This window comes from Vipera berus, assembly GCF_964194415.1.
Source record: "Vipera berus genome assembly, chromosome: 2".
Classification (NCBI taxonomy): domain Eukaryota; kingdom Metazoa; phylum Chordata; class Lepidosauria; order Squamata; family Viperidae; genus Vipera; species Vipera berus.
Window position 1 is genome coordinate 205,776,060 of NC_138203.1, and position 19,099 is coordinate 205,795,158.

The 19,099-nt window shown below is 40.5% G+C and overlaps 1 protein-coding gene across 1 annotated transcript in view; it reads right to left on the reverse strand.

Annotated features, from left to right (window-relative positions):
• Positions 1-19,099, reverse strand: part of ADAMTS2 (ADAM metallopeptidase with thrombospondin type 1 motif 2) — a 269,901-nt gene that overhangs the window by 17,056 nt on the left and 233,746 nt on the right. Inside the window, exons 11-17 of the mRNA XM_081319671.1 lie at positions 15,369-15,514; positions 9,329-9,504; positions 8,503-8,636; positions 6,550-6,673; positions 3,918-3,998; positions 1,975-2,138; positions 1,437-1,593 (exon numbers count right to left, since the gene is read on the reverse strand). Of these exons, the coding sequence (XP_081175797.1) occupies positions 1,437-1,593; positions 1,975-2,138; positions 3,918-3,998; positions 6,550-6,673; positions 8,503-8,636; positions 9,329-9,504; positions 15,369-15,514 (982 nt within the window). The remainder of the gene's footprint in view (positions 1-1,436; positions 1,594-1,974; positions 2,139-3,917; positions 3,999-6,549; positions 6,674-8,502; positions 8,637-9,328; positions 9,505-15,368; positions 15,515-19,099) is intronic.

Here is a 19,099-nt window from a genome sequence, read left to right on the forward strand (position 1 = left end):
TGATAAAGTGAGAATTTACCTGAGGCAATATTCAGGCAAAATGGATAAAGGAAACAACTGTTTCAAGAGAAATCTAGATGTGAAGAAATAGGTAACAAGTTTACTTTGCACTAAGATTAATATATTTTTCTATGTTAGAATAGTTATCTATTTTTTACATTTTTCTTAATTCAAGTAATTGTGTGTATTCCAGCCTATTATATGTATCCTCATGCTGTGCATCATGAAATAACCAATTTTAAAATCTTTTTTGATCTGTAATAATTAATCTAAATCTAAATATTCTGGCAGAACACTCATTTATAGCAAATCAGTGGCATCTTGTGGTCTGCCAGGAGCATTACAGATTTTATAAACTCTTAAAATCTGGCTTTCCCTCATACTTTGAACAACTCTGTAACCATTTTCCTTCTCTACCTAATGTTTACATTTTTATATTTACATTTAGAAAGTATTTTTTATCATTCATCTTCTCTCTCTCATAACATTTTATTTCCTTGGTCTCTGGTCAGTCTCCCAACAGGAGATCCAAGGAATGAAATTTCTGGTCATATCCTTCTAATGATCAAGAAGGCTTTAAAGTAGAAACTATTTCAACTTTTGTATTTTTCACTATTTAATCACAGACAGGCAGTGCAGGATATGAAAGCAGTCTCTCTTTGACACAGCACAGTTAATGGGAAGACATGAGATACAGTAAGAACCCCTTGAATGATAGTGACAGCCCTATAAAAAAGAACACGAGGTGATGGTCAGGTATGAAGTCTTAAAATACTTCTGGGAGATGAGGTTTAAGATCCCCAGTTTGATATTGATTCCAAATTTCAGAGCAGGTAGAATTCTGGGGGTTGGGAAATGAGATAATGTAGAACAATTTTGCATGTTTCTGTAAAAAAACAAACAACTGACATGTTACTGGTTAAGTACTGTGTTGGTTCAGTCTACTCTAGATGTGAAATGCAAGGTACTGGTGAAAATTTACACTGCAGCATTTTGTCTCCTGCCATTTGTTTATTTCATCTGCTTACATTTTAAACTACTCTTCCTTTTCTAGATGTGCAGCATGTTATGACTAATAGAATTTTTTTCCATGGAATGTATTTTTCTACCTCTGAACTAAACGTTTTCATATTAAAATGTAACTGATCATTACACTTTGCATAATAAATCATTACACTTTGGATAATCTCACAAAGACTGGTGGATGATTGTTTGGAAAAATCAAATGTGCTGCACTGAATGAATGAATGAATTACAGTACCACAGATAAGAAATTACAGGTAAGCCTGTTAGGTCATTTTAACTTCATGGATTCCTGTCTCAAATTCAGCTATAAGCCATATTAAACCATCAAGCATACTTAAAAGCACAATTAGAAACACAGTTTTTAAAAAAATAACAGACATAAAAGTCAATGCAGTCATCAGCATCTTTACCTCCTCCACAAGGTTTTGAGCACTGGGTCCATTTTTTCAGAGCCCATTCATATGGTACAGGATCTTTCAAGACATTGTTATCATCAACATTTAAAGAATCTTCATGGATCATAAATTTGTATGTCAATGAAATCTTTCCATTACCATGAGGAATTACCTAGTTAGACAGATAATGTATATCTTTTCAGGAAGATCATTTTAACATCACTTTTAAAATCTCTTCAAAACCAGATTCCAACAAAGGTTTAGGCTTCTGTGATTCTCTGGTCTTGTTCCAGGTCCACGGTCCTGGCATTTCACCTCTGTCACTCTAACCAACCACTTCCCCCCCATAAGTTCCCCAATCTTGTTTTCTGAAAAAAGGGAAATCCATATCCCTAGAGCTCTCATGAACAAAAGAGGCACCATATATAGTTGGGAGTCACAAACTAAGATTTGGCTTTCACCCTCAAAACTGATTCCTTTAACTGATGCTATATATCAAATAAAGGGCGCGTGGCTCACTGTCGCATCGCACCCTCATCTTCAAGGAACTTACCAAAATGGTGATACCATGACGTAAAGGGCCCATCGTTTGAACCATTTCCCTGTCTTCATCATTTCGATACTCCCATTCTACACCCATGTTGATGAAAGTTTTGGAGTCTGGCACGTAGTTATCTTCATTTAGAATAAATTTCCCTGTTTCTCGATTCTTGATCGCTAAAAACAAAATGAGAAACGTGAAGTCAGGAGATGTCGGGGAGCTTCCCCTTCCTTCTAATTTTTAATTATAATCCAGTGAGTAAAGAAAATAGAAGTCACAGAAGTGACTGCTTGCTTTGTTCATTTTACTTGGAGAATTCATCAAAAAATCACCAGAAAAGTTTCTATAAACATTTTAGTACTATCAAAAATAAAATAGGTCCTTCCCAGAGTTTTGGAAAAAATGAGGATTTATTATTATAATTTTTTTGTTAGGCTGCCTAACTGTCAAAAGTCTCAAGGCAGTGTACTATGTGATTCTAAATGTGGCAGACTATGAATTATATTATTATTCACCTTAGACAATAGTACAAGGCTTGTTGTGCTTTCTGAGAACCTAACAGGGATGTGGCAGATTCTCCCTGGTTTTTCAAACTTCCAACTATTCTCCCTGCTAGAATTGTTAGGATATCTTAAGATTGTCCCCCAGATAAAGCTTTACTGTGCAATGGTTCTTCCTGATTTACAAAAATATAGGGGTCAAGACAACATAGTCTTCCATCTACTGTATATGGAAAACCTACAGTTTGCCACAGTCTTCTTTATTGTTATTTTTATCACTAACATTCCATTAAAGAAGGAATTTTATAGAGAAGTGTCAGAATGAGAGAGACAGAGCAAAATTTGTGAAGAGGAGAGACTGATGTTTGTATTCCTTCCACCTCCTCCAAACTGTAGTTTAATGGGTTCCAAATTGGCTACTATTCTCAGATAATTAGCTATATATTGATTGTAGTTGTAGGGGCCCAAATTTGTAGGCTTCATTTTTGGCTGATTTGAAAAAGGAAAATAGTTTAATTTCAAAAACAGTAATCAGCAAATGGAATCAATAACCTAAGAGCACGTGTTTTAAATATGACAAATCTTTTCTCCACGAAAGGTGATTTGATTGTACCAGGCCTCTTCAAACAGGAGGATTTTACACACTCATCTTCCCTCTTTTCATATACAAGCTCAGCAGCAGTCTTTACATCTCTCTGCTTGTCACTGCTAAATTTGTTGGCCCACTTCTACATTAAAACATGTAAGGAATATTTTATCTTTCAAAATAATAGTCAGAGATGACAGCCTTGTACACTTACTGCCCTCCTTCCCAACTGCTTCAAGATTCATTTGTGTTGTCAGCATCCATACATTCTACAAAAACAGAAGGTTTATATCTTGCTCATGGTTTTTCAGGAACAGTTTACCTAATGTAAGGAATATGTCTGTGCAATGAACATTATTAATCTCAGACAGCTGTGGAGAACAGCAATTCACGAAACGTAGATGATTCATAGAAAAGTTACTAGGTCAGTGGACACAAATCTGCTTCTAATTAATTACAACCTACAAGACAATGCCTCTTATTGATTCACTGAACTATAAAGATTTGAGAGCTTCAATTATCATTGAAACTTTGCTTGATTGAACATTCTTGCTGCAGCTGGCTTAGAACAAGAAAGAAGGACCAAGAGAATAGTTGCTGGAGATGTAAGTAAAAACACATCTGGTGAATCTGATCCATCGGAAATGTGAGCTCTGCAGCACATTTGGAAATTGTTGCACAATTATATGGAGTAAAATTTATTTATTAATTTATTAAATATGTATGCTGCCCGACTCCAGGTGATTCTGGACATTTATTATTTCAAAGCCAAGTTTTAGGAAAGTTAGACATACTATTTCAAAGAGCAGGTACCAAGTTACTTAGTACTGTAAAGTTCAAAGCTGAATATGATGCAATACGATATGTACCAAGATTATGAACAGTGGCATCAGATTCTTGTATAAGTAAATGCCTTGCACCAGCTGGAATGTCAAACATCTTGAAGTAGCCTGCAAGAAAGCATTAAAACTATTAACAATAACGTTTATAAGCAAAAGAAAATAAATCATTAATATTTGCTATAGCTATTACTTTATTTTATATAACAGATGCAATCTAACTCCCTTTTAAAGATTTTTGCAGCTCCAGAATTGACTTAAATCACAATTGCCAAAGACTGGTGGCACTGTTTGCTATCAGAAAAAGCATAAAAATGGCAATCTGAGCTCTAAGACTGGTTTCATATAGTTGTTATTGTTCTTTGCACCATTTTGTTGTCCGCTGAGAAGATTCTCTCAGTCTCCCCCCACAAATATTCCATGCAGCCTCTAGCCATGAAGAAATTGCCCGTTTTAACTTGTGAGTTCTAAGCCACCTTTTGTTTCTTTGCTAAAGAATGTGGATGCTTCCTTTCAAAACCAGGTTTATTCATCTGAGTTTACAACACTTTAAAATCACAAGATACTCTTAAAAAATAAAATATCAAGAATAAAATCAATACGATATATTTAAAAGGGACTTTACAAATAACCTAGTCTTTTCTGTTATTCAGTGCTGGAATCACTTTTATCATCCCTGAGAACTTCATCTAGAGTTCACCTGAAAACCTCCAGCATTGGGAAGCCCACTACTCACCCACTGCTTTATGACTTTTACCATCAGGAAATTCCTAATATACAGCCTGAATCCCTTAATATCAGCCCATTGGTCTTTATCCTATAGCCTGTTTCAAGACATCTCCATATGACCACTTTTTAAGATAATTGTAGCAATAGCAGACTTATATACCACTTCACAGTGCTTTACAGCCCTCTCTAAGCAGTGTTGAGAGTCAGCATATAGCTCCCAACTATCTGGGTCCTCATTTTGCCAACCTCGGAAGGATGGAAGACTGAGTCAATCTTGATCTGATCAGGATTGAACTCCTGACAGTGGGTAGAGTTAGTCTACAATACTGCATTTTAAACACTGCGCCACCATGACTCAGTTAGCCTATAGTTGATACACCACCCTTGGTCTTTTCTTTGGCAGCTAAACATTTGCAGCTCCTTCAACCAAAATGTTTAGCTCTCTGAACCCTGAACGTCCTGGAACTCCTCCTTTAAACCCCCTTCAATGTTGCCATGTCATTTTAACTGTACAGAGTATAAAGGAGCTACACAAAGAATATGGAAGTGGTGTTCCATATTAACTATTGACCCTCTGACTTTATTTCCTCTGATATCTGGTTTTCTCCTTCTCTTTGTAAAAACATGGCATACTGATGATGTAGAGAAACTGAACAAGAAAATAAAAAGAGAGAGAGGGTGTAAATGCATAATATACAATTCACTCCAGCCTAGTAATAAGGGCTTCTGTAAAAATAAAATAGGGTAGCTCCATAGAAATCATCTTGCACTCCCTGGAAAACTAAAAGCAGGAAATAAAGTAATAATTGTAAACACCGGATGGAGCATTTGAACCAGACTCAAAAAAGAGAGGTGATTCAGAGTGCACGCTGATGTCCACATCACATCTGTTGGCAACTCTTTAAAGACAACAAGGAACCAGAAGCTGTGGTGCGTACATCCCTGCTTGCTCCCAATTAACTTTTCCTTTTTGAATCAAGATCACTGCACAATTTTAAGTCATTTCATCTATTTTAAAGGCTCACTATCATCTTTTTTCCTGAGCATGCAGGGTTGGGTAGCGAAGGAAAGCTGATATTTTTCCTTTTAAAATGAGGATCCTTTTATGCATGGATCTCAGTTTATTTGTTCAGTTCTGTCTTTTGGGCTGTCTTCCAACTTGAAGGACTCCGTTCTTTGACAAGATTTTTCACCCTCCCTAAAAAAAAATAGACATTAGGCAAAGTGGAAAATTTTTGTAGAGCCAGACAACAACCTTAGTTTAGAATGACCAACCAAGAAAGCTGAAAGCCTGCATATATCCAACGCTCCATATTCAACACTCTGGTTTTAAGGATGAGGTATGAAGACGGACAAGCATTTCAGCAAGAACCAATGGTGGTCTGAATGCAGGGCTGATTTGCTTCCCTTTTAATACCTCATATAAAGAGTCGCAACAGTGGCCAGAATGGAAGGACAGAAGCCATAGGCAAGACTGAAAGGGGACAGAGATATAAGCAGGTCTGAAAATATCTATCTCCCACAGTTTGGGTATGGATTTTTTTATTTCTTCACTTTAAGATGATAGTTGATAGAATCTCCTCAAAGGTGTTGAGATGTGACAATATCTGCATTAAATTAAGGCTATTGTCTGAAACTCACTTCTTTGGAGTCAGATTCAAAATACTCTTTGTGAGTAGACTTACATAGGATTCTATCTTACAATTTGAGTACCCGAAGACATCGTTATATGACAACATGTCTCAGACACATACATTTTAGGGTATTCTTTGTATATTGATTTTATTTAAAAAACATGTTTCCATCAGAGCCTATTCAAAGAGTAGCATTTGATGCAGCAAAGGAAATAGGCTGTTAAAGGAATTTTGAAATCCTTTTAAAATTAAATGCATACTTTTCTGGGGCAAGGATATTATATTTAAATAAGAACAACCTTGTTTCTTTAGTGCCCTGGAGAATGTTCCTTTCACCACTTTGCAATGGGTGTTGTCTCCACCGCACACGCCACATTTGTCTTCTTGCTTTGATGAGCCTATTACTCTGTCACAGCCGACTTTCTGAAACAAAGAAAAAAAATCCATTTGTTTTGTTTGTAAGAGTCTTCCTTTTTTTTTGAACGATAACTAAATCAGGATATTTAAGCAGGATATTCGGAACTAAAATATAAGTATGTTCCTGAAATAATATATTGGTAGTCTCACGGAGCCTTATTTCAAGAACAGAAGAACACTCTTCAGAACTTGAGTTTAAGTAGATATTTTATTTTTTTTCACATTTATTTTAGATAGTGAAAATGGTAGACCTAGAGTTTCATATCTACAATCCCTGAGAAAATAACACCCAAAACAACCATATGCTCCTCTTTCTCTCTCTCAGTTTAAAGACATCACACTTCAGCAAGTTTTTCCTCAAGTTACATATCATGAAACACAAGGTTTATTTTAAGCAGATAACTTGAAAACTGAATGGTAGGTATGGTTCTGATTAAGAATTGCTGAAAATTGCACCCAAGTGTATCTAGAATGACTGTATCACATGGCAAACACTGAATCTTAATCTAAATTAGGGTCACTTTTCTTGGGGTATAGGTAAAACTTTGGGAATTGCCAGAGTGCTTCAAGAAAATCATGTATGTTGTGATGGCTCAGAGTACCATTAGAACAGAGGTGTCAAATTCCTGGCCTGCAGGCCAGACGCCTCATCTGGAAGCCATGCCCACCCCATTGCCGTCAATGGCAAAACTGTCCTGATACGTTGTACGACATCACATGACATCATGAGTTTGACATCTCTGTGATTAGAAGGACATGAACAATGCACTAAATAACAGGTATTCTTTCTAAACATTGTCCTTATGGAACATTCCAACATGCACTAAAAATTAAAAGAAAAGTTTTAAAAGAAGAGTTCAAGAATAGTCTAGTTGACTGCTGGATCTATGTTTTCATCTAGTGTAGTGCAGGCATGTCAAACTTCTGGCCCACGGGCCAGATGTGTCATACCGAAACTGCGCCCACCCCATTGACGGCAATGGGGAAAAAGTTGCAATATGTCACATGATGTCACATGATGTCATGAGTTTGACATGACTGATCTAGTGCATGTGCTTATAGATGGCAATCATGATTTCCTTGAATAAATTTAGAAACATGCTTAAGAGCCATCTTAAACTAAGTAATGCATTCACAACACCGCACTGTGTCTCTCACCACACCATTTCATTTCCTGCCATCTTAAATCTCTAAACCTTCTAAACATTCTACAGTTGTAGAGCACAGCTATTTTTCTTGGGACCCTTTGGAGAATTTTCTCTCCACGTAATGACTTTTTTCCCCTTTAAAAATTGTTGCACTTCAACAAATACCTTCCTTTTAAATAGTTGTTTTCACATATAACAATTCCCTCCTGAGGATTAAGTTCACTGCTAATAAATATTATGATTTAAAAAATATTCTGCCACTTCCAATAAAACAGTAAAGTACTACACATCTGATTTCTTTTAAAATCATTTTTCAATTTCATTTCTATAGTTTATAGAATCTTTATATAAATTAGTCTGGGAAGGGGAAAAACTAGCCCATTATAGCAATAGCACTTATATACCGCTTCACAGTGTTTTACAGCCCTCTCTAAGTGCTTTACAGAGTCAGCATATTGCCTGCAACAATCTGAGTCCTCATTTTACCGACCTCCGAAGGATGGAAGGCTGAGTCAACCCTGAGCCAATGAGAATCAAACTGCCGAAGTGCTGGCAGTCAGCAGTCATCAGAATTAGCCTGCAATATTGCATTCTAACCACTGTGCCACCATGGCTCATTATAATTTTAATATTACTCCTACAGATAGAAAAATGGAAAAAGAAATTCCTGAAACACATATAACCTACCAGGCATTCTCCTCGCATACAGATACTGTGCAAATCCTTATAGGAGCAACGTGTTCCATCATGTACCAATCTTTTCATATACACCACATCGTTAGTCTCCTTGGACTCGCAGTACAGGTGGCACCTTTCTTTAGCTATAAGGAAAAATATTTGCAAAATTTATCTTCTCATTGGATAATTTTATAAATGTTGATTTAATAGAAGTCTTGTGGTGAGGTCGAAAATTCCAAGCAACTTGTCCAAGGACAAAAAAATAGAGCCATATTCTAGAAATTGGGACTATACTTCAAACCAAATGTTTAATAGGGAAACTTATAGTTTGTGTCAGCTTCCCCACTTCATCCTCATCAGGGGTAGTTAAGAGTTCCAGGTTAGCAGAATCAAAAAGCCTTCCTGGCTACAGATCTGGGTACTGAAATTCCAATATGCCTCGTGGCATAAAGTGAGAGAAAGTAGTTCTCCCATCTTAATGGATCAACCCTTAAAATACAATTCTACAAAAAGGCTTTATTTGCTATCACCGTCAATCATGCATAGCATATACATTAATTCAAGTTAAAGTACTAGTATGGCTAAACTGAGTGATGCAGCAGCCTAAATCATTCCTAATATGAATCGCATGCTCATTGCATGGCTGGTTCAGGTATTCTGGGAGTTGAAGTCCATAGATTCTAAAGGGACCCTAGTTGCCCACCCGTGATCTGAGGGTTAATGCTAATGAATTGCAGTATTTCTGCATACAGGACATTCCAGTCTTCAAAACTGGGCAGAGTTATACTAGTCTGCTCTGCTAATAATGAAATTTAAAAAGATAAATCGTGCAAACCATCAGTATGTTCATATGGGAGCCAGTGATGCTTCATATTCTGATATTCAAAAACAGGATCCCACTGCCTGCACTGCTCCTCTCTGAAGTCTTCATTATCATCAGGGCAATCCTGGCTATTGCATAGCTGGAACTCATAGCTTGGCCCAAAACATGTGCGGCCTCCATTAGCAGGGCTAGGGAAAAGAAGAAGTAATACTAATGAATGATTTTAGATTGATAGTGTAATAGACCATTGCATTTTATTGGAGATGGAAAAGTGGTGCCTCTCCAGATATTAGATTCAAATTCCCATGGACTCCATGCAAAAAACTTCAAGGATTTAAAGAACTGCAGTCAACAGTGTCTGGAATTCCACAGATTCTTTATCCTTTATTTATTGTTCAGTCCCAGGATTAATTTCCAATTATTTCTGAAATCTATAAACTCCATTTAGAACACTTGACATATATGAGGAAGGAAGGCACAGTTGTGTGCTGTTAACCTCAATATATGCAATATATAAAAAAATTAACCATGCTCTAATGAGATATATGGATATATATGAAACTCCAAACATATACTATGTGAATGCTGAAATAGTTGTGGGTGAGATACAATGAAGGTTTCATGCTTAAAAAAGAGATCCTATAAGCAAAGCTGGGAGAAATTGTCCTTTCCCTTCTGTAGCCCCTAATAACCTTAAAACCCACACCAGAAATTTAATAATTTAATTTAATAATTTAATTTGTATACCGCCCTTCTCCCGAAGGACTCAGGGCGGTGAACAGGGCAATACATAATACAAAACCGGATACAAAAATTAAAAAGTGATTAAACAACTATGCCCGTAGTAATTAATACATACTAAAAATTAAAACTAATTATAAAAAACCCAACCCCATCCCGTCAGACCAGGCCAGCTTGTTCAAAAAAGAAGGTTTTGAGATCGTGCTGGAAGGAGCGAAGGTCGGGGGCCATCCGGAGCTCGACCGGTAAGCGGTTCCATAGGTCTGGCGCGCCCGCAGAGAACGCTCTCCCCCTGGGAGCCACCAATCAGCATTCTTTGATCGGAGGCACCCTGAGGAGGCCCTCTCTGTGGGAGCGCACTGGATGGAGGGAAGTTGACGCCAGCCGCAGGTGTTGCCGTAGGTAATCCGGACCCATGCCATGAAGGGCTTTGTAAGTCATCACTAACACCTTGAACCTCACCCGGAGAGCAACCGGTAGCCAATGCAGCTCGCGGAGCAGAGGTGTAACATGGGAGTATCGGGAAGCCCCCAAGACAACTCGCGCGGCTGCATTCTGCACCAGTTGAAGTCTCCGGGTGGACCTCAAGGGCAGCCCCATGTAGAGAGCATTACAGTAGTCTAGACGAGGAGTCACGAGCGCATGAGTGACTGTACGCAAGGCATCCCGATCTAGATAGGGCCGCAACTGGCGCACCAGGCGAACCTGGGCAAAGGCCCCCCTAGTCATAGCTCCAATATGCTCTTCCAAAGAGAGCTGTGAATCTAGAAGGACCCCCAAGTTGCGAGCCCTATCTACGGGGGGTAATAGCTCACCCCCCATGGCCAGAGATGGAATAATCGGAATTTCCCGGGATGCCGGCACGAACAGCCACTCAGTCTTGTCAGGGTTGAGTCGAAGCCTGTTCCTCCCCATCCAGACCCGGACCGCCTCCAGGCAGCGGGACATCACGTCGAGGGCATCACTGGGGTGGTTTGGGGTCAAAATAAAAAGCTGGGTATCATCGGCATATTGATGATACCCAACTCCGAAACCACGAATGATCTCACCCAGCGGCTTCATATAGATGTTGAACAGGAGAGGCGAGAGAACCGATCCCTGAGGAACTCCACAAATGAGAGGTCTCAAGGTCGATCTCTGCCCCCCTGCCAACACCGACTGCGAACGTCCCAGAAGGTAAGAGGAGAACCACTGGAGAACTGTGCCTCCCACTCCTAACCCCCTGAGACGTCGCAGCAGGATACCATGGTCGATGGTATCAAAAGCCGCTGAGGGGTCTAAAAGGACTAGGACAGAGGAGCAACCTCTGTCCTGAGCCCGCCAGAGATCATTCACCAATGCCGTCTCCGTGCTGTACCTGGGCCTGAAACCCGATTGGTACGGGTCAAGATAATCAGCTTCATCCAAGAACAAAGGGAGCTGCTGCGCCACCACGCTCTCAACAACCTTCGCCAGAAAGCGAAGGTTGGAGACCGGACGATAGTTGTTTAAAATTGCTGGGTCCAAGGCAGGCTTCTTGAGGAGGGGTCTCACCACCGCCTCCTTCAAGGCGGCGGGAAAACTACCCTGACTCAAAGAGGCAGTAATCACTGCCTGTGTTCTGAACCAGCCCTCTTCTCGCAACCCCTAATTAAAAGAAGAGTCTGGAAAGCGTCCAAGGCTAAAAGGCTTCTGCCAAGATTTAATTACGCAGTTAACAAAAACACAAGAGCTTGTCTTCTCAAGCGGAAAAGTTGCTTTCAGCAACCAGCCCCTCCCCAAACACTTCTTTTATAGAGAGCTCAGGGCGTGGTCTCCCTGTGCCTCCTCCCGAGGAGTCCCATAGTCTTTCTTTGTTTGTCCCTGCTCGTCTGCCTCCTGCGTCGGGCGTCCTTGAACAGGGCCAGCTGTGGGTCATCATCCTCCGCACTCTCGGGCTCACACAGCTGAGAAGAGGTCCCCGGCTGAGGACTCTGCAAAGCCTCCAAATCATCATCAGCCGGTTCGTTTCCCTCCTCCCCCACATCTGAGTCCTCCGATACATCGGACCCGGCTGTCGGACCCACAGGCTGGCCCTGAGTCACAACAGCCTGGAGCCAGCCTCGTGTCCCATCCCGGGCCGCATAAGTCAGCCAGGAGGGGCACGGGTCCAACAAACACGTGGTGGAGCTCAGCTTCCCCATGATCTTGTCCACTTCTTCAGGAGTCACAGGGTCGAACTCTTCCCAGATTAAATCGACAAGGCTGCCCGTATCCTCATCGTCAGACTCTGCCCAGTCGGAGTCCAAACCGGTCCGGATCCGAGCGATTTTGTCCGACAGAAATCGACTAAACTCCTCGGCTCGACCCTGCAAGGGTTCCTCCCTCACCTCCTGATTAAGGAGAGAGCGAGTTACCCTAAACAGGGCGGCCGGGGGATTATCTGCGGACGTGATGAGGGTGGCAAAGTGGTTAGACCTTGCCACCCTCAACGTCGCGAGATAAGTTCTCGTAAACGACCTTAGTCGTAACCTGTAGGATTCGGATCGGCTGGATCTCCAACAGCTCTCTAGGCCCCGTCTCCGACGCTTCATCTCGCGGAGCTCCATGGAGAACCATGGGGCCCGTTGGGATCTGCGTCGGGTCAAGGGCCGCATGGGTACAACTTGGTCAAGTGCCTCTGTGGCTGCCCTTTCCCAGGCTTCCACTAGGGCATCGACCGAGCTGTGAGCAAAGGAGGCAGGTGGGGGCCCAAGCCCCATTTGGAACCGCTCAGGGTCCATAAGGCGCCTAGGACGGAACCATCTTATTGGCTCAGCAACCCCATGACAGGGAGTGGCAAAATGGAAGACCAACTGCAGGAGATGATGATCGGTCCATGACAGGGGTGTAATAATTGGAGAACCCCCCCCAAGATCATCTAACCACCGTCCGGATAGAAAAACCAGATTGAGCGTGTGACCCCCCCCATGAGTTGGGCCCAGAATAACCTGCATCAGGTCCATGGCCGTCATGGAAGCCATGAACTCCCGAGCTAACTCAGATGATCCCCCCAGGGATGGTAGGTTGAAGTCACCCAAACCTATAAGTTTGGGGAACTCAACCACCAACCCTGAGAGGATATCAAGAAGCTCAGGCAGGGCTGCTGCCACGCGACTAGGCGAAACGTACACCAGCAGCAAGCCCAACTGAGCTCTAGGGCCACATCTCAGGAGGAGGGACTCACACCCGACTATCTGGACTATGGTGGCCTCCCGCGGACATAAGGTCTCCCTCACAACAACTGCCACTCCACCGCCCCTACCCTGAGCCCGAGGCTGGTGCAGCACCCGGAAACCAGATGGGCTAAGATCAACCAGGGGGACCCCGCCCTCTGGGCCCAACCAGGTCTCCGTAATGCAAGCCAGGTCCGCATGCTCCTCCTCAATCAGATCACGAATGAGAGGTGCTTTATTCATTACGGACCTGGCATTAAAATACACGAGCCTGAGCTCAGGTGGCTGCTCATCCTCGCTCCCGGTACCACGTGCTGAAATCAGAGGGTCGGAGCGCATCACCGCTTGGAGACAGCGGGGACGCACTCCCGGATATTGATATGGCCCTCTGTTCATACACCTGCGGCCATTCCCAACCACCATGGGAATAGACAATCCCACACCCCACTCCGGGGCCCCATAGGCCCCCAGCCCAACCCCCACCACGGTGCGATCAGTCCCTGACCTGGTCTGAGAAACGGTTGGTGGAACCCCCCTAGTTTCCAACCGAACCTGTAAACCCACCCCCCTCCCTAACCCCACAAAACATTTAGCTAAAAAACACACCAGGGGCCTCTTGTTAAATTTGGAAGAGAGGCTCCTGTCCCTGCCCAGCCATCTCTCGGGGTCAATTTGGGCAGTAGCCAGAAGGAACTTTTCAATGGGAATGTGGGGAATCAAGCAAGCAGGAAGAAGTAAAGATTATTTCTTAAGTATGTAGAGTGCAGGCTAATTCTGCCCATAGCCATAGCTAATTCTGCCCAAGGTTGGTAAAATGAGGACCCAGATTGTTGGGAGCAATACACTGACTCTGCAAACCACTTAGAAAGTGCTGTAAAGCTCTATGGGGCACTATATAAGTCTAAGTGCTATCATTATTGCAGTCAATGGCAATTCATGGCAGTTTTCAGCAGTTAAGAGAGATTAAGTACTAGAAGTGATTATGGTATCTCCTTGACAGGTTAATACCCAGTTTAAATTTTTCATTTTATTGCTTGGATAATTTAATTTCCTAAATCTTACTGTAATTTATTAAGGAGGTTATGGACCAAATATTTATTATATTACCTTTTAACTTATGCCTGCATTTTCTCATGTTGCCTTTTGTTCTGTTTTTAGATTTCATTACTTTACATGAAAAATCCATAACAATGATATTTTTAAAAAAATAGCATCAGAAGTGCTATTCCTTTAAATCCCTGAATACTCAAGAAGTTGGCTTTCTGGCAAAAATAAACTTCTCTTATATCATCCCTTGCTTCAATAGTAAACACAAAAACATGATACCTATAAAATGATTTCATGATTCATTTCAAACAATTGATTTTAGATTTATGATTAAATTTGGTACAAAGAAATCTATAGAGCTAAAAATTGTTTCTTCCAGTAAAATCAGTGGAATTGCCTTGCGAAACATGAAATAAGTGTGAATCTGCAGCAACACCGATCTTGAAGACATTTTAGTGGAAATAAAGATACCTAGTTTTTCATTACTTCAGGCAAACACCACATCAAACATTTACATATATGCTTCTTATATTAGAAAGGGAAATCTCACACACAGACAAAATCCAGTAAGTCTCTTTTTGTTTTAACACGAAGTGTATAGATCACTTGCATCTTAAACTATTCTGCAGTTTATAAATTTGGATGCAGAATGCCTATTAGGGAAAAAAAAGACAATGACTTGGCAAAGTATAACAGGGTTATATTTGATCATAGCCAATATTCATTTATAAAATGTATTGCATTACTATTACTTTCATTCATTAGAATTCCCAAGCAGGATGCACAACAGATTGACATTTATTAAATTAGACATCTTAAACTCAACAAATTTACTCTTTTAAAAGGAACGACAATAAGAAAACATTACATGTTGCAATACAGTCTGCAACAACATTGCATAATCTGTTTGATTTTTATCTTTCCGAAAGGTTCACAGTGAAACAAATTCAAGAGCAAGGCAGTGGCCTAATCATAACTAAGCAATTTTAAAAATATTTTGTGATAGTTTAACAACATTATTTTAAAGTCATTGAAGACATCTCGAACAAAATTTATTATCAAAGAGCATAATTTGATTAGGTTCAACTTACTGTGGATTGTCACACTGGCGTGTCCGGAATTTCACTCCTGTTCCGCAAGTTCGGGAACAGGCACCAAATTTACTCCATGCTCCCCAGTTTCCATCTTGCTTCAAGATATCTGGAGTTAACCAGATACAGTGACCTTTAAAACAATGCTAAAAGAGAAAAATATACAGGAATGCATATTTTTGAAATTCATTAACTTCATTTTCTTAGCAACTGAGCCTAGGTTGAAAGGAATTGCTGTTTAAAAAGAAATACTAGCCCAAAAGAAACCACTGATTTATCATATACGTGTTTCTCATATATTACTCAAATTCAGATGTTTGAACTGCTGCCATTGAAAAAAACAATGCTGCTAGACTTCAGGATACTTTGCCTTTCATTTGGTCCAATGCACATCAGTTCATACCTGCCCATCTGTAACCCAGATATTACTTCCTCAGTTATGTAGTTTATTTTATTTTATTTTTTTTAATTTTAATTCCATTTATATCCCGCCCTTCTCCGAAGACTCAGGGCGGCTTTACAAACTTAGCAGTAGCCTTCATTCTATGTATATGCCTGCTTATTAGGGCTTTCACACACACCCCAAGTGGCATTATTACAAACTCAGCTTAATTGCCCCCAACAATCTGGGTCCTCATTTTACCTACCCCGGAAGGATGGAAGGCTGAGTCAACCTTGAGCCTGGTGGGATGCGAACCTGCACTAATTGCAGGCAGCTGGTGTTACTTAAGGAGGCATTAGCCCACTGCTCCACCAAGGCTCTAGTTGAATCTCCAGGAGGACAAATGAATAAATCTGCCCCTATTGTACCATGTCAATTGCCTGGGTAGACCTAGAGGGCTGAAGGGAGACAAATGTGCCAATGGAGCAATGATAAAATGGAGACAGAAAAAAGTGGCCATCTTATTCACAATTCACACTTTTTTCTTCTTCAAATTTTCAAAGCAGGTTGTCAGTCCACAGCACATCCTAGGGAAACATGTAAAAAGTGTAGTACAGGTAGTCCTTGACTTACAACCACAATTGAGCCCAAAATTTAGGTTGTTAGGTGAGAAACTTGTTAACTGAGCTTTGTCCCATTTTACGACTTTTCCAGCCGCATTGTTTAAGTGAATCGATGCAGTTGTTAAGTTAGTAACACAATTGTCAAGTGATTCTGGCTTCCCCATTGACTTTGTTTATCAGAAGGTTGCAAAAGGAGATCACGTGGCCCCTGGGACACTGCAACCGTCATAAATATGAGTTAGTTGCCAAGCATCTGAATTTTGATCACGTGACCATGGGGATGCTGCAAAGGTCATAAGTGTGAAAAATGGTCATAAGTCACCTTTTCCAGTGCTGTTGTAACTTCTAACAGTCACTAAATGAATTGTCGCAAGTTGAGGATTTATTTATTTATTTATTTGTATTCTGCCTTTATTATTTTTACAAATACCTCAGGGCACAGACATATCCAACTTATCTTCCTCCTACTGTTTTACCCACAATAACAACAACCCTGTGAGGAGAGTTGGGCTGAGAGAGGGAGACTGACTGACCCAAAGTCATACAGCTGATTTCCATGTCTAAGGTAGGAACAGAACTCATCTTCTCCCACTTAATATCCTTGAAAAATAATGTTAAAATAAATTATTTGTTTTACACCCAATGAAAAGCTGAATATAACAAGCAAAATCACAAATGTAAATATTTCTCTTTGGGGAAACATAAGCTAAATAATTCCCAAGTTTAATTGTCAACAAAAATTGGCACTAAATATTGATGACCCCTAAACTGGTAGATTTACAAAAATACGAATCTGAGAAAAGCCAAAATTAATATATCACTATAATTGTCAAACAAGACAAGTATTTATTGCTTGTCTACACGAAATAGGCGAGTTTTAGGAGAAACACATAGTTTGATGTGGTCCATTGTATTCACAATAAGATCAGACAGAGACAGCGAAGTGCACATTACATCAGTACAATACAATGTTGTTCCCCACCCTACACAAATGGATTTTATTTAATTAAAGTCAGAGTGGTAATGTTTCAACAGCTGAAATCTACATTTCTTTCTCAGTTGTGATTTCTAAATGAAAGTCTGAACAATTTAATTGCAGGGCTGAGGAAAAGCTTTTACAACAGCAAGTAAGGAAAGGGCTTTAGCTAATGAGGGCTTATAGTAAGCAGGAGGGAAGAAGGAACTTTTCTTTGTATGGTAGCATTTATGGCCTCAGAGAACATTAGAAGCAATAATTATTTTGATATTTCTATGAAGTCTGTGAACACATAGAAACAAAAACAAAATGAACCCCAATGGCTACCTGAACTCAACATTTTGGTAAGAATAAAAAAACACAGTATGGCCAAAGCCAAGTGGTCTCCTCATTACATGCTCCATTTACATTTGTGTGTGTTTGAGTGCTACCTATTTAAATCCCTTGCTTTTTTGCTATGGCAGGAAACCCTACATTGATTGTTTTTCTGTAGCTACTTTCTTTAACCATAACTCCATTAAAGTGAATTGCTAGAAAGAGGTTCTAGAATGGGTTTACAAAGAAAAATGTTCCCCTTTCTCCTGAGAAAAAGGAGAGAAGAAAAGGAATAATGCAACAGTCAAGATTCCTTTTTGCTTGTGGAACAGAATCCAGAAGCCTAGGAAAGTGAATCTATCTATAGTATATCTGTATCTGTATCTCTCTGTCCATCTATCTATCTATCTGTCTGTTCATCCATCCATCCATCCATCCATCCATCTATCCATCCACCCGTATAAGAATCTGGGCATAAAGACATACGCACAGATGGCTATACACAATCATTCACTAACTTTTCCTAATAATCATTTCCATAACAAATGTGGTGCCACTTGATCACCCTTCAGTTCTAGTCATTTGGCAGAAAATGTATGTGAAACACATGGCTAAACAGACACCCACCACCAGCAAAAACAGAGAAGGATGCATAATACAAAAATGTCTTTTAAACAGAGAATGAAGAATACTTTAGCAAGGGGAAATAAGTAAAAATGTGTTAGATACCTCATAAAAACAGGAGAAAAGACCATAATTTGTACACCTGCTACACAGAAAACGTTACCCATGATTTGGATGATCAACAGATGACTAAAATCAAGAATCTCTTCAATATAATAGCCTACATCAAGATAAGTTTCCATTATCACATAACTTCAAAGTATGAAAACTGGAAGTGGGCAATTGAAGGGGAATCTGAACACAGCAAAGAAAATAAATCTGCTACGGGGTAAATCTGCTAAGGGTTGTGTGCGTAGTGAATTCATTTTTTTCCTAACAATTATTAATTTGCATCTTGAACCTGAATTTATTGACGGGAAGTTGTATATATATAAATGGCGAAGGTTGTTGAGAGTGTGGTGGCGCATCAGCTCCCTCTGTTCCTGGAGGAAACGGATTATCTTGACCCGTATCAATCGGGTTTCAGGCCCGGGTACAGCACGGAGACGGCATTGGTCGCACTGGTGAATGATCTCTGGTGGGTTCGGGACAGGGGATGTTCCTCTGTCCTAGTCCTTTTAGATCTCTCAGCGGCTTTCGATACCATCGACCATGGTATCCTACTGCAGCATCTCAGGGGACTGGGATGGGTTAGGAATGGGAGGCACTGTTTTACGGTGGTTCTCCTCCTACCTCCTGGGCCTCTCGCAGTCGGTGTTGACGGGCGGGCAGAGGTCCGCCCTGAGGTCTCTCATTTGTGGAGTCCCCCAGG